Source organism: Thunnus maccoyii, chromosome 3 (genome assembly GCF_910596095.1).
Source record: "Thunnus maccoyii chromosome 3, fThuMac1.1, whole genome shotgun sequence".
NCBI lineage: Eukaryota > Metazoa > Chordata > Actinopteri > Scombriformes > Scombridae > Thunnus > Thunnus maccoyii.
Window position 1 is genome coordinate 17,343,144 of NC_056535.1, and position 12,479 is coordinate 17,355,622.

At 38.4% G+C, this 12,479-nt stretch overlaps 1 protein-coding gene across 1 annotated transcript; it reads left to right on the top strand.

Annotated features, from left to right (window-relative positions):
• Positions 1-3,004: 3,004 nt before the first annotated feature.
• Positions 3,005-8,488, top strand: srsf3b (serine and arginine rich splicing factor 3b). Its single transcript, XM_042407379.1, has 6 exons — positions 3,005-3,284; positions 4,191-4,401; positions 4,487-4,627; positions 6,734-6,772; positions 7,303-7,389; positions 7,782-8,488. The coding sequence occupies exons 2-6, from the start codon at positions 4,199-4,201 to the stop codon at positions 7,807-7,809; spliced, it is 498 nt and encodes a 165-aa protein (XP_042263313.1). The 5' UTR covers positions 3,005-3,284; positions 4,191-4,198; the 3' UTR covers positions 7,810-8,488.
• Positions 8,489-12,479: the final 3,991 nt, after the last annotated feature.

Here is a 12,479-nt window from a genome sequence, read left to right on the forward strand (position 1 = left end):
GGGCGGTGACCATGGTGACGGAAGCTGAGGGGGCGTGGATTTATTATGATGCGTTCAATACAAATGGGACAACAAGAATAAAAACAGTGTCAACCAACATGATAGATTTGTAGATTTGATTTATTGATTGGGACAGTGTGCATTAAAGATGCACTGCATCGGAGTTAGCCCGAAGCTAATCCGTAGTCCGTATCCGTAGTCCTCAGCAATCAAAACATACAACAGCACAACAACAAACAGTACAAAGCAAAAAAAAAAAAAAAAAAAAAAAAACCACAGAACACAGAAGACACCATACGAAATACAAAATACAAAGCTACACACAACAGCATGTCACATACACCCACAATGTCAATTATAAATTAATAATGTAAACCTGTCATATTAAAAGCAAGACTACCTGCGCTAAAGAGAAGACCATAGATAAAGTTTAGACTCAGTGGTCACACAGCTGATTAGTCTTAAGTAGATTTTTTAATTTGGCCTTGAATGTATTGATTGAACTACAGTTCTTCATATCATCAGGTAGGGCGTTCAACTGAGTTGTGGCTTTCACAGAGATAGCTGACTGCCCAAATGCAGTGCGACGAAATGGTATGGTACAATCTTGTATAGAGGATCTAATAGAACTTACCGAGTGAGTGTACACAAAGTCACATAGTGGAGGAGGGGCCAAACCATTTAAAATTTTAAATGGCTAAGCACAAATTTGAGAATAAAGTAAATTGTATTTCTCCAGTACCCTACAGTGATGGAAATGCATTGGCTTTTTGTCCAGAGTTTTTAGAGTTTGTTTGTATAAGGACTCAAGAGGTTTTATGAGACATATGGGACACATATGGGAAAGAATCATAGCATAGCATGCATAAATATCTTGGCTGCATCCAAAGAGAGACAGTTTCTAATATGTCTAAAATTTGCTAAGAGAGGGAGAGGGAGGCTGTGTGTGTGTGTGTGTGTGTGTGTGTGTGTCATGTATGTTCACAAAGTCCCATTGTTTAGCAGTCTGATGGTTTGGACATAGAAGCAGTCTCTGAGCCTGCTGGATCTGGCTCTGATGCTTCTAATACCACTTGCCTGATAGTAGCAGAGTGGTAGCTGGGCTGGGTGGTTGGGGTCATTGATGGTGCTTTTCTCATTCTTCTCTGGATGTAGAGGTACTGCATGGATGGTAGTCCAGTCCTGTTAATGCACTGAGCAGCTTGCGCATTACATGTGCAACGTCCTTATATTTGCCTATTAAAACCTCAGTAAGACTTTGTATAGGACTGGAACACAGCTACTGTGTAGAAACAGTCGATTCCCAGTTGTTGTAAATGCAGCATTAAACTCATAGGAATCCTGTCTCAGTGCGCGTGCTCCCTTGTACTGCTATTGCAAAGTAAACACTACCATCACTTGCTTTAAAGTCTCTTTTCACAACAAAGTGTGGTGGTGAAATTTAATTTTTTTTTTTTTCTGCATGTGTGCGCATATTCAAATAATATACAGGGCACAAGCTTGTCTGACAAAGTTCTCACAACATATTTCAACCTCCACTGTTATATTATTGATTTATTGCACGTCACCTTCATAAATTTCATACATTTCATTTCTTTGTCCGTAGTGCAGTCCATATTTCCTTTGTACAGACAATATTTCATTTCAAGTTTTATATCCCATTTCAAAACTATTATTATTCCATTCTGTAAGTAGATTTTAAATTTACCTTTTTTCATTTAGTACTACTTTGTTTATTTCATTGTTAATATTACCTTACTCTTGTTCTATTTTTATTCTTCTGTGTTGCAGGTGTGTTTCTATTAATTACATTGTATTTCAATGTTTTTTTTTCCTGTATTAAGGAGTAAATGAGCTTGTTTCAATGACATTCACACACAGTTGCTGCCCAGTACAATCTCAGTCCTCTATTCTCTCTCACTGGGCCTCAAAAGCATCTCTGCAGAACTTGTATGGAGTAGAGAGCATGGTACATGACCATAAAACCTGACTGAAAAGAGTGTTATGGATGCTGAGGTAGGCTCCAGCCTTGGATGAATTGAAGTAAACTAACCTCAAAGCAAATGGAAATCATTGCAGGCATGGCTGTTAGTGAGCAACAACATCAGTGGTCTATGGTGCATGAGTAAAGATGTGCTGTGGGAATGTCACATGGAAGAGCAACCTGACAAAAGCAAATATAACACTCAAGAACTCAAGAGAAAGTGAGTTAGAGTTAGTTACTTCTTTGCATTATGCTACATCACATAACTTTATTTCCCATACCTGCTCTCTTCAGATTACAGGAATATACAGGAAGAGTTAAGGATACATCCAGCAGATTCAGATTAAATGGAAACAGCACAATTAAAACTGGAATGGCAAAATGTGATGGCATACTACACTATTTCCACAAATGCAGCTTTTAATTTCTCACCTCTGCAAAATGATGATCCTCACTCACCAGGGTAATGGGCAAAACTGCTGTTACTGGTCTACCAAACCAGATGATTTGATTTTCAAGTAAGATTAAAATTGTAATGTTTAAGTATAAAACCCCAGTTGGTTGAGTTTAGGCATATACCAATTACATCAGCAACCAACAAAATCCCAATTTTTCTGATTTCCATGAGGATTTTGAGCAGCACTGTAAAGATTGTAAATCAGTGTAATGCTGTTAAATGCATGAATATTTTGTTCAAATGTACTTTTATTTATATTATTCAATTATTTATTTATTGTATTGTTCATTTTGTAAACCCTTGTATTTTACTGTTTCCTTATCCTTATACTCTGTGTCGTTGATTGAATTTGTTCTAACGATTGTACATTGTGCATAATTCTATTCAATAAAGGTTTATTAAAAAACTACCCACGGTTTGAGCTCCTCTGTCAAAAATATCGAAACAGCGCCAACACTTCATTGACTCCAACGCTGTGGCCAAATATGGTATCGCAGCTTTTTTGCACCAAGTGTGCGTTCGTTAATAAGTCCCGGTTGGGCGCTATAGTCATCCGTTGGAAGTTCTCATTAAGTATTTTTTAGAAACTCATCCACTGGATTAAATTAAATTGGTTCTTTGTGACATCAAAAACGTGCTAGAAGCTGTTAAATTTAGTAGGTATGATGAGAAGGAGGGTTGTAAGGATTTTTACACACACAAATAAAAACTAACTCCGCCCTCCCGGGAGCAGCATCCTGGTCACTCTACTGACATTATCCGTCACGCCATTTTCCATCGACGACCGAGACGAACAAACCGGCCGGAGAGGAAAAATATAAACTGTGAACTGCAACAAACACGGTAGGGTTTGAACCAAATTATTAATAGTGCATTGTATCGGAACTGTATATTAATGTCCTGTTTGGGTCGATTAATCGGATAGTCACATTCATTTAGTCTATTGTTTGATTTCTGTGTTTGCCGCTGCATGACACCAGGCCTCGGAAAGCCGACAGCCATTTTAGCTACCGTTTACCGGCTGTTAGCTATTGTTAGCTACGAAGCGTCGAAGGAATGTCGAATGTGAAATAACACATTTTAAAGGCGGATGATATTAGTGTTAATTTAGTATGTCAGTTAAAATAGAGACCCGAACTTATTCAGGGCTCAGCATTATCTACGGCGAATAACATTTTTTTTGTGCTAGGCTAAAGTTAGCATAGACCGCGAGTCCAACCGCAGGCCTAACTTCTTTCAAAGAAGATTCAAATATTATTGAGAATTGACTACAAAACATATTTCAGAGTAATTGCAGTATGTCCCTCACGCAAGTCATTGATGGATAATGTAGCTTTAACACACTTATGTTAACATGTACCGTTACGTCGTTGTAAGTTTTCTGGATGATCTGGCGGCTTAAAGCATATCAAAGAGTTTTGAATATTTAACAAAATGATTGAGCTGAAGTTAACGCTCATTTTCACATTTGCACACGCTCAGTTAGTTTAGTTCACCTCCCACATAATAAAAGTGGTTGTGTGGTATTTTACATACTGCAGGAACATCGTAAAGTTTCAGACAAACGTCTCATAAAGACGTAAACTGATTACTTTGAACAGATTAATCTGTGCTGTGGATTTGTTTCACTCAGGGTCACTTTTGTGATTTTAGAGTCTCTGTTTAAAGGAGAGGTCACTTCCTGAACATCTGTCCTATCTACCTGTTGTAATAATAACAAATTCTCTAATTTTGTTGTTTAATTTTCAGATCCAGTCATGCATCGTGACTGTCCTCTTGACTGCAAAGTCTATGTTGGAAACTTGGGCAACAATGGAAACAAGACAGAGTTAGAGAGGGCATTTGGCTACTATGGTCCTCTTCGCAGTGTCTGGGTTGCTAGGAACCCCCCAGGCTTCGCTTTTGTAGAATTTGAAGATCCTAGAGATGCAACTGATGCCGTGCGTGAGCTCGATGGAAGGTAGGCTTGAGATACAGCAGATAAAACAAGAGCAGGACTCTTCTTGCTTACAGCTGCAATAGCTAATGATTGGTTGTTTTTACAGGACATTGTGTGGTTGCCGGGTACGGGTAGAGCTGTCCAATGGCGAGAAGCGCAGCCGCACCCGTGGCGCTCCCCCTTCGTGGAGCAGGCGTCCTCGAGATCGAGATGACTACAGGCGGCGTAGCCCACCGCCCAGGCGAAGGTGACCTATATGTTGTTGTTTGACAGTGACCAGTCGAGACCAACATTTTGTTTATCTTGTACTTTAATCCTGTTCTGCGACTTGCTGATTTCACTCTCCTACCCACAGTATATTTATGGGTAATTGTTTGTTTTTCCAGTCTAGACCTAGTGTTTGTAATCTTTTGTGCTGAGTATGCATTTGTGACTGCTGCTATGTGTAAGGCTTGCAGTATCATCTTCATTGACATTATTTGTCGTTTTATGTAGGGAGCCAAACAGATTCGTATTCATAATCAAAAAATGAAATATGACGTGGGAATAGGACGTTATACTAGGTTATGTGGTGAGGTTCTTTTATTGCATTATGCATTTTAAAATCTGTCCGGCAAGAATTAACTTCTGCTTTGGGCACAAATGCTTCTTTTGATGTGTACATATTTTATGTACACTTTCAAAAGGTTTCTAAATTGTAAATGCTTAAAAGTGGCGAATTAGAAATGTGAAATAGGAGTGGGTTATTCCTATGTCGCAAAAAAAAGTATAATCTGTTTAAAATTTGGGGGGGATGAAAGTGCCAAATGTGATGCATTTTTTCTTTTTGTTTGAGGATGCTTTTTATTTTTCATCTATATTAATAAGAATGAAACCCGTTGCAGAGCCACCACCATGCCTCTTCTCACCACCCTCTGAGTCAATCAACTAGTCCTCTTTCAGCATCATGTGACTGCTGACCATCGTGCCCCAATCAGCTTGGCTGGTGCTGTCACATGACCCGGGCATGGCCAGTCGTCAGGTTGCACCAGCCCATTGGTTCCTCAGCATGCCGTTCTCAGCCTCCTCCTCCTTCAACCTTAACCCAAACGGCAGCGGCCCACCTCACATTCCCGACCAATCAGCGTATTTCGTTCCCAAATGTCTACAACCTACCAGCAGCAGCCTTCGGCTAACCAATTAAAGCAGGAAAAAAGCCACAGCCAACCCCCATCTGCCTGCCACCTAATCACCTTGCAGCATCTGGCCAGTCCTATTCAGCCAATTCTACCTACCCGGCCGACAGTCTGCCTCCCTTTCGTCATATCTAGCTTGTTGAAAACCAAAAATACTAGTAAGTTTTCCTGCTTCATTCAGTACACTGCTGATAAAAGTTTTGAAAGTGAAGAGACAGCTGGTTTACAAAGGTTGTTCTTTTTTTATTATTTGAATCATAAGTTTGTCATTTTGTCCTCACCCATTACTGTAAATCCTTGTTTTTAAAAGGGGAATGGTCCACCATCAAATGTCTGGAACTTCACATTTCCAGAGATTTCGATTATAGATAATCATCTGGTATGTCTTGGGGCTCTGAGCAGAATTATGAAGTCACATGAATCAAAACTCTTCTCAACCCCCTCCAATGAATATCAAAAGTCTTTGTTTTTGTGCTGTATGGTTGGTTTTAGCAGATCGTAGCCTGGTTACGTCTCACAACTTATTCCCATTGACCAGTATAATGATTTTGTGACTTATCCTCCATTTCCCTATGTTCTCCTTTGAAGTGCAGTGGACCAGTTTCATACAGATGGTCGCCTCTGTGTGTCTTTTTATTCCCACACTACGGCCTGTCCACAGTGCAGTGTTCAATCCTCAGATAGGGACAAATATTGCTGGTTAGCTCACCTTGGTGTTGTAAAAAGCCTTGAGGCTCAGGCACCTTTTTAAAAATCTCTCTAATGCTCATTGCAGGGCTCATCTTAGTCTACCACTTCAAATTTACAACCTGACTTAATCTAAAAATACCCTCTTTGTCCAAACTAAACTGGCTTTTATTAGTTGAACAAAGAGGAAGGCTTGAAGCAAATGTTTGGTGCACATTGTACTGTGGCATAGGTGAGAGGTTATTTTCCAAGCATCTTTATGCGCTAGTCCATTGTCAGTGACTTATAGTTTCTGATTTGGATAGTTGTGTTCCTGGACAAACACCTTTTTCTTCTTCGAGTCTTTGACTTCAATTTTTGTATTACTGAGATAGACAAAGGGCTGTGTTGAAGGAGGCCCACATTTTAGAAGGATTAAAGTAATGTAAAGCTCTACGGGAGATTGACACGTCAGTCTTTGTTCTTAACATTCTTGTATTTTCCCCGCGCAGATCCCCACGTAGGAGAAGCTTCAGCCGCAGTCGAAGCAGGTATGTCGGCTTTCAGATCGTCCTTTATACACACAGACAGAAATGAGCAGTTAAACGCAAGAATGCATCTAATTGTTGGACACACCTTCCCATTCTCTTGAATGAGAAAGTATGTCCAAACTTTTGACTGGTACTGAACGCATGACCATCACAAAATGTGTCGGAGTTTTTGTTGTTGTTTTGACTTTTCTCGACATGTCCTATATGTAGGATATGTTTAAAATCACTATATCAGGGCACCCTGGTAGCCTACTGGTTACCCCATGTTTCCTGTCTTTCTATACTTTCTAATAATCAAAACTACCAAATGTATCATCTAAGTCTAATATTGGATTTAGATTATCTAATATATGCATATATAAATATCAAAATTCATTCATTTTTTCATGGACTAACAAGTTAATCAACTAACTGTTTCAACTCTAAACATAAGCCAGCATGAGAAGTATCTAGTAAAACCAGCATGACTTTCCTGTAAGTAAGTCAAAGTGAAATTATGTTGACTTAATGAGATGGTTTTGCTTTTACAGGTCTTTCTCCAGAGACAGGAGGAGGGAGAGGTCCCTCTCCCGGGACAGGAACCACAAACCTTCGAGATCTTTCTCTCGATCAAGGAGGTACGGATATCCTCATGTGATTTTAAAAATAATTCTCAAGATTTTGATTACAAATTCTTTACAAGTAGGTAGAGCAGATATTCAAGTACAGCAGCAAGAAAGATGATTGTGTGTAGTCACGGTTTATGAGTCATACACACATTACTTTCAGTCTTAAGTCTTTAGAAATGTTTGACAATACAAAGTGAAGTTTAGTAATGTGACTCATCTATTCAAACTACTGTTGATCCATTTAGGGTTCCTCTAGAGGACACTGCACCACTTAAACCACATCCTGCATTTGCAGATAATTAAACTTGTTTGTTTGTGGTACTACTTCGAATGTTGAAAGTGATTTTCGTGTTTATTTCTTTCATGATGTAATTATGTTTTTTTCTTCTTCTTCCCTGCAGTCGCTCCAGGTCTAATGACAGAAAATAGAAGAATGTCTGTCAGGTGTAAAGGGAGTTGAAGAAAACGGTTGTACAGGCTTTGCCGTTTCATATGATGGACATCTACATGACCGTCAGGTCATTTTTGTTTTGGGTTTTTTAAAACAATCAAGCATTTTAGTCTCCCCTTTTCTTGTTCTGGTAATTTCAAATACATTGAGTGGGTTTGTACAGGTGTGACGCCTCATCTAAGTCACGTCTGTCTTGTCAGTCCTGAAACAGTCGAACCACCCAGCATTCCAATTCACCAGTTAATCTCTGAAGAGTTTTGGTTTTTGTCAATGAATGTACTGTGTAGTTTGACATAGTGGTAGTCCCTCATTTTCATTGTGTAAGCACCAGTCTGTCTGTTGTCTTTTTTTTTTTTTTTTTTTTAAGGAAACATTGCAATGATGTGTAAGGAACTTCCACCTTTTGATTGTCTGTAAAGCCGACCTATTTTCAACGTTTGACTTTCTTCATACTGAAGGTTTCCATCTGTTTAATGGTTGGTTATTTGTAATAAAGACAAACTCATTCAGGATGCAAAACTCTGGCATCAGTGGAAAAAAAAAGTGTAATGAACACAAGTCTAATTTTTGTCTATGAAGTTTTCCATTATTTTTCTTTTCTTTGATACTATGTGAAATTGTCTCAATTAAAAAATACTGGTTGTTAAAAAAATCCTACATTGTTTATATACTTATTTCCTCTTAAAATATCAGCATACTGTACTATTACATACACCTAGTTTCTTTTCCACCAGAGGGCACTCTTGCAGCATCAATCAAGGATCTGAGTAGGAACTCTGGCTTTGGTCAGTCTTCAAGATCATATAAATGTGAATTTATTACATATGTTTCCTCTGTTGCCAATGGCTCCTCTTTGGTTTGTGTGCTTTTGGTTTTTCAGCATATATTTAGCAGTTGTCGACTGAAATGGAGTTTTCATTTTTCATGTCAGTGGTTAATAGTGTATAGTAGTAGTATTAAGTAGAGTTGCAACGATTGATTAGCTGCCAACTACTTTGATAATTGATTAATCGTTTTGAGTCACTTTTTTTTTAAGGAAAAATGCGCAAATTCTCTGATTCGAGCTCTCATGTGAATAGAAAATACATTTGAGTAGTCGTCTTGTGGTAAACTGACGTTTTTCAACATTTTATGGACCAAACAACTACTGAAATAATTGGAAAAATAATCCATAATTGAAAAATGAAGATTAAATCTACTTAAGTTTTATCTGGTCAGAAATCTCGGTGTAGATTTCTACAATTGTCTGTTATGATGTGTTCAGATATCTGAAAAGACACCATGAGTAAGATTTGTTTAATTTAGGATTTGAATCACAACTTAGTGGTCAAAGCATAATGAGAGAAACTGAGGTTTTGACTAAATTAATTGTAGATCCTATTAAGGTAATAAATGGTGAGAGTCGCTATAGTATTTAGTAAAGCAGATGGAGGCGTTTAAAATGACATTTTTAAGATTTTGTGTTCAATATCAAAACTGCATTGGGAATTTGGACAAATTTAACATACTTCAACAGTACAGCTGTAATTGGTTGATTGTAAGTTGTCCCATTTGTCACACTTTAAGGAAGTGAAGGAGACATTGAAAAAAAAAGAACCTGTAAAGTTCATACCCCTGTCTGTCCCAGGAAATTTCCCTCCATTTCTGTCGTACAGGGTGTCCGATATGAAGTTGTTATGTAATCCGGTTGACTAAGAATTTAACCCTTTCACCAGAATAGATAAGCCATCCAAATAATGGTGTTCTTGTGCTGCTGATAAAAGTCAATGTATGTGCGCAGGATATTAAAATGTGTCTGATTTCTGTAAGAAGTCTTTAATTATTTTCAGTGTGCTAAAAGTAACACGTTATTTACCAATATTACACCATAAAGAGTGTATTTAGGACCAATTAAGGTTTTCTGGTGACACTTAATTGGAGTTTTAATTGCTCTGTGGTTAGAAAATGTGTTACTTCTAAGTCCACAGCTGTGGGTTTTTGCTGGTTCCCACAGACGGTTTTTATAATGGCACCCACTTTTCTCCCACTGTCCAATTGCTTTTTTCGGTCACACCCCTGACAGTCCCACGGCTCCGTGTTCACGCATCCAGTCCACGTGAAGCCGGCATAACACACAAGTCTCTCAAATCTACGCGCGCTTTTCCACGTGAATCCGAATGACATCACAGAAGCGATGACTCATGGTATCCACGGAGACGGGTCTCACACTCAAGGAACTCGCGGGAATCCACTCAGAAACCTGTGGTATTTCCACCCACTGTTATGTAACGTAACAGTTTCCCCAGAGATAAATGTATAGCCGCCCACGGAGCAGAAAGCAGGAGTAATGAGAGTCTGAAGACACCGTGCTGCTGCATGTTGGAGCTAAATTTAGATTCAGTCAAACATAGTTCATTTGAGTTAAATATATCAAACTTAAGTCTATCTATTTAATTATGTATCTTTCTTTGTATCTATCTATCTACAGTAGTGCTTGAAAGTTTGTGAGCCTTGTACGATTTGCTCTATTTCTGCATAGATTTTAATGCAAGTCATCAAACTAGATAAATAGACATCAATTAAACAAATGAGAAAAAAAAATCTTACATTTGTTCATTTATTTATTGAGGAAAATCATCCGATGTTACATATTTGGGTGTGGAAAAAGTATGTGAACCTCTAGGATTATCAATTCATTCGAAGGGGAAATTAGAGTCAGGTGTCTCAGTCAATGGGTTGATAATCCAATGTGAGTCTGGGAGGTCGTACCTTATTTAAAGAAGAGAAATCTGGGTCTTTTCTATCAAACTCTGAACTTCACAACACATGATTGTGGAAGTGTGTCATGGCTTGAACAAAGGAGATTTCTGAGGACCTTAGAAGGAGAGTTGCTGATACTCACCAGGCTGGAAAGGGTTACAAAACCATTTCTAAAGGGTTGGACTCCACCAGTGGACTGTCAGGCAGATCATGTACAAATAGAAGAATTCCAACACCATTGTTACCTTCCCCAGGAGTGGTCGAACAACAAAGGTCACACCAAGAGCAAGGCATGTAATAGTCTGGGAGGTCACAAGGGACCCCAGGAGAACATTGAACATCAATGGTGTGCATCGCAGAGTTGCAAGGAGAAACCCACTACTCTCCAAAAAGAACATTGCTGCCGTCTACGGCTTGCTCAAGACCACGTGGATAAGCCAGAAGGCTATTGGAAAAATGTTCTGTGGATGGATGAGACCAAGATTGAACTTTTTTGGCTTGAATGAGTTATGTTTGGCAATGAGCAAACACATTCCAGCAGTTGTACCAGCAAATTCTACAGGAAAAAGTCCAAGTATCTGTCTGTGAACTGAAGCTCAACAGAAAGCGGGTCATAAAGGAAGACAACAGCCCTAAACACACAAGTCATTTTATCAAAGCAGAAGAAAGTTAATGTTTTTGGAACGGCCGAGTCAAAGTCCTGACCTTAATCCTATAGAAATGCTGTGGAAGGACCTGAAGCGGGCAGGTCATGCAAGAAAACCCACCAACATCCCTGAGTTGAGACTGTTCTGTAAGGAGGATTGGGCTAAAATTCCTTCAAGCTGATGTGCAGGGCTGATAAACAGTTACTGGAAACATTTAATTAAAGTTATTGCTGCAAAAGGGGGTTACACCAGTTACTGAAAGCAAGGGTTCACATACTTTTGCGTCACACAGATATGTAAGATTGGATAATTTTCCTCAACAAATAAATGAATGAAAGTTTAATGTTTTTGTCTTCTTTGTTCAATTGAGTTCCCTTTATCTAGTTTTAGGACTTCTGTGAAAATCTGGTCACCTTTTAGGTCATTTTTATGCAGAAGTAGAAAAAATTCTAAAGGTTTCAAAAACTTTCAAACACCACTGTATCTATCTATCTATCTATCTATCTATCTATCTATCTATCTATCTATCTATCTATCTATATCTACAGCCATGATTCTCAAACTTTTGCATGTCAAGGACCCCTAAACTGACACAAATTAGACCACAGACCCCAATCTGATAAGATTTTTTAGATGTTTTATAACAGAAGGTGTATGAAACCCTCAACCCAAGTCGTCATACATTCTGGCGAATGGAATTATAGTGAAAATAAATAATTTCCCTTTTTGCTGGGGACCCCCTTGAACTCCCATAAAGACACCTGGGGGTCCCTGAACCCCACTTTAAGAACCACTGATCTACAGTATCTGTTTGTAAGTCAGGGAGAAGAACTAGCACTGAAATTATTAATCAATCGGTAGATCAACAGAAAAAATATTAATTTAAATAATCAATTAAAATTGACAAATTTGTTAAGAAGAAAATGACAAATGTTTTGATTGTTCCACCTGCTCAAATGTAGTAAATGGAAATTATTGTAAAGTGAAAATTTTTGGAGTTGGGACTGTTGGTCAGACAAAAACATTTGACTTTCGAACATCTCGACTTTGACTGATATTTTTCACCATTTTCTGACATTTTGTTGACTAAACAATTAATATCTTAAAAAATAAACCACTGATTAATTGAATGGAGAAACTAACCTGAGCTGAGCTGAGCTCTCCAAGACCCAAAACACAATGTCAATATCAACTGAAATTAAACTGAAAGGGGCATCACCAGCTCGCTTGTTTACAGCTTCTTTGTGCTTTGGCAGGACACC

Coding starts and splice junctions, on each gene's coding strand:
- srsf3b (XM_042407379.1), top strand. CDS start 4,199: ATGCATCGTGACTGTCCTCTTGACTGCAAAGTCTATGTTGGAAACTTG. Junction 4,628..6,733: donor AGCCCACCGCCCAGGCGAAG/GTGACCTATATG, acceptor TTCCCCGCGCAG/ATCCCCACGTAGGAGAAGCT. Junction 6,773..7,302: donor TTCAGCCGCAGTCGAAGCAG/GTATGTCGGCTT, acceptor TTGCTTTTACAG/GTCTTTCTCCAGAGACAGGA.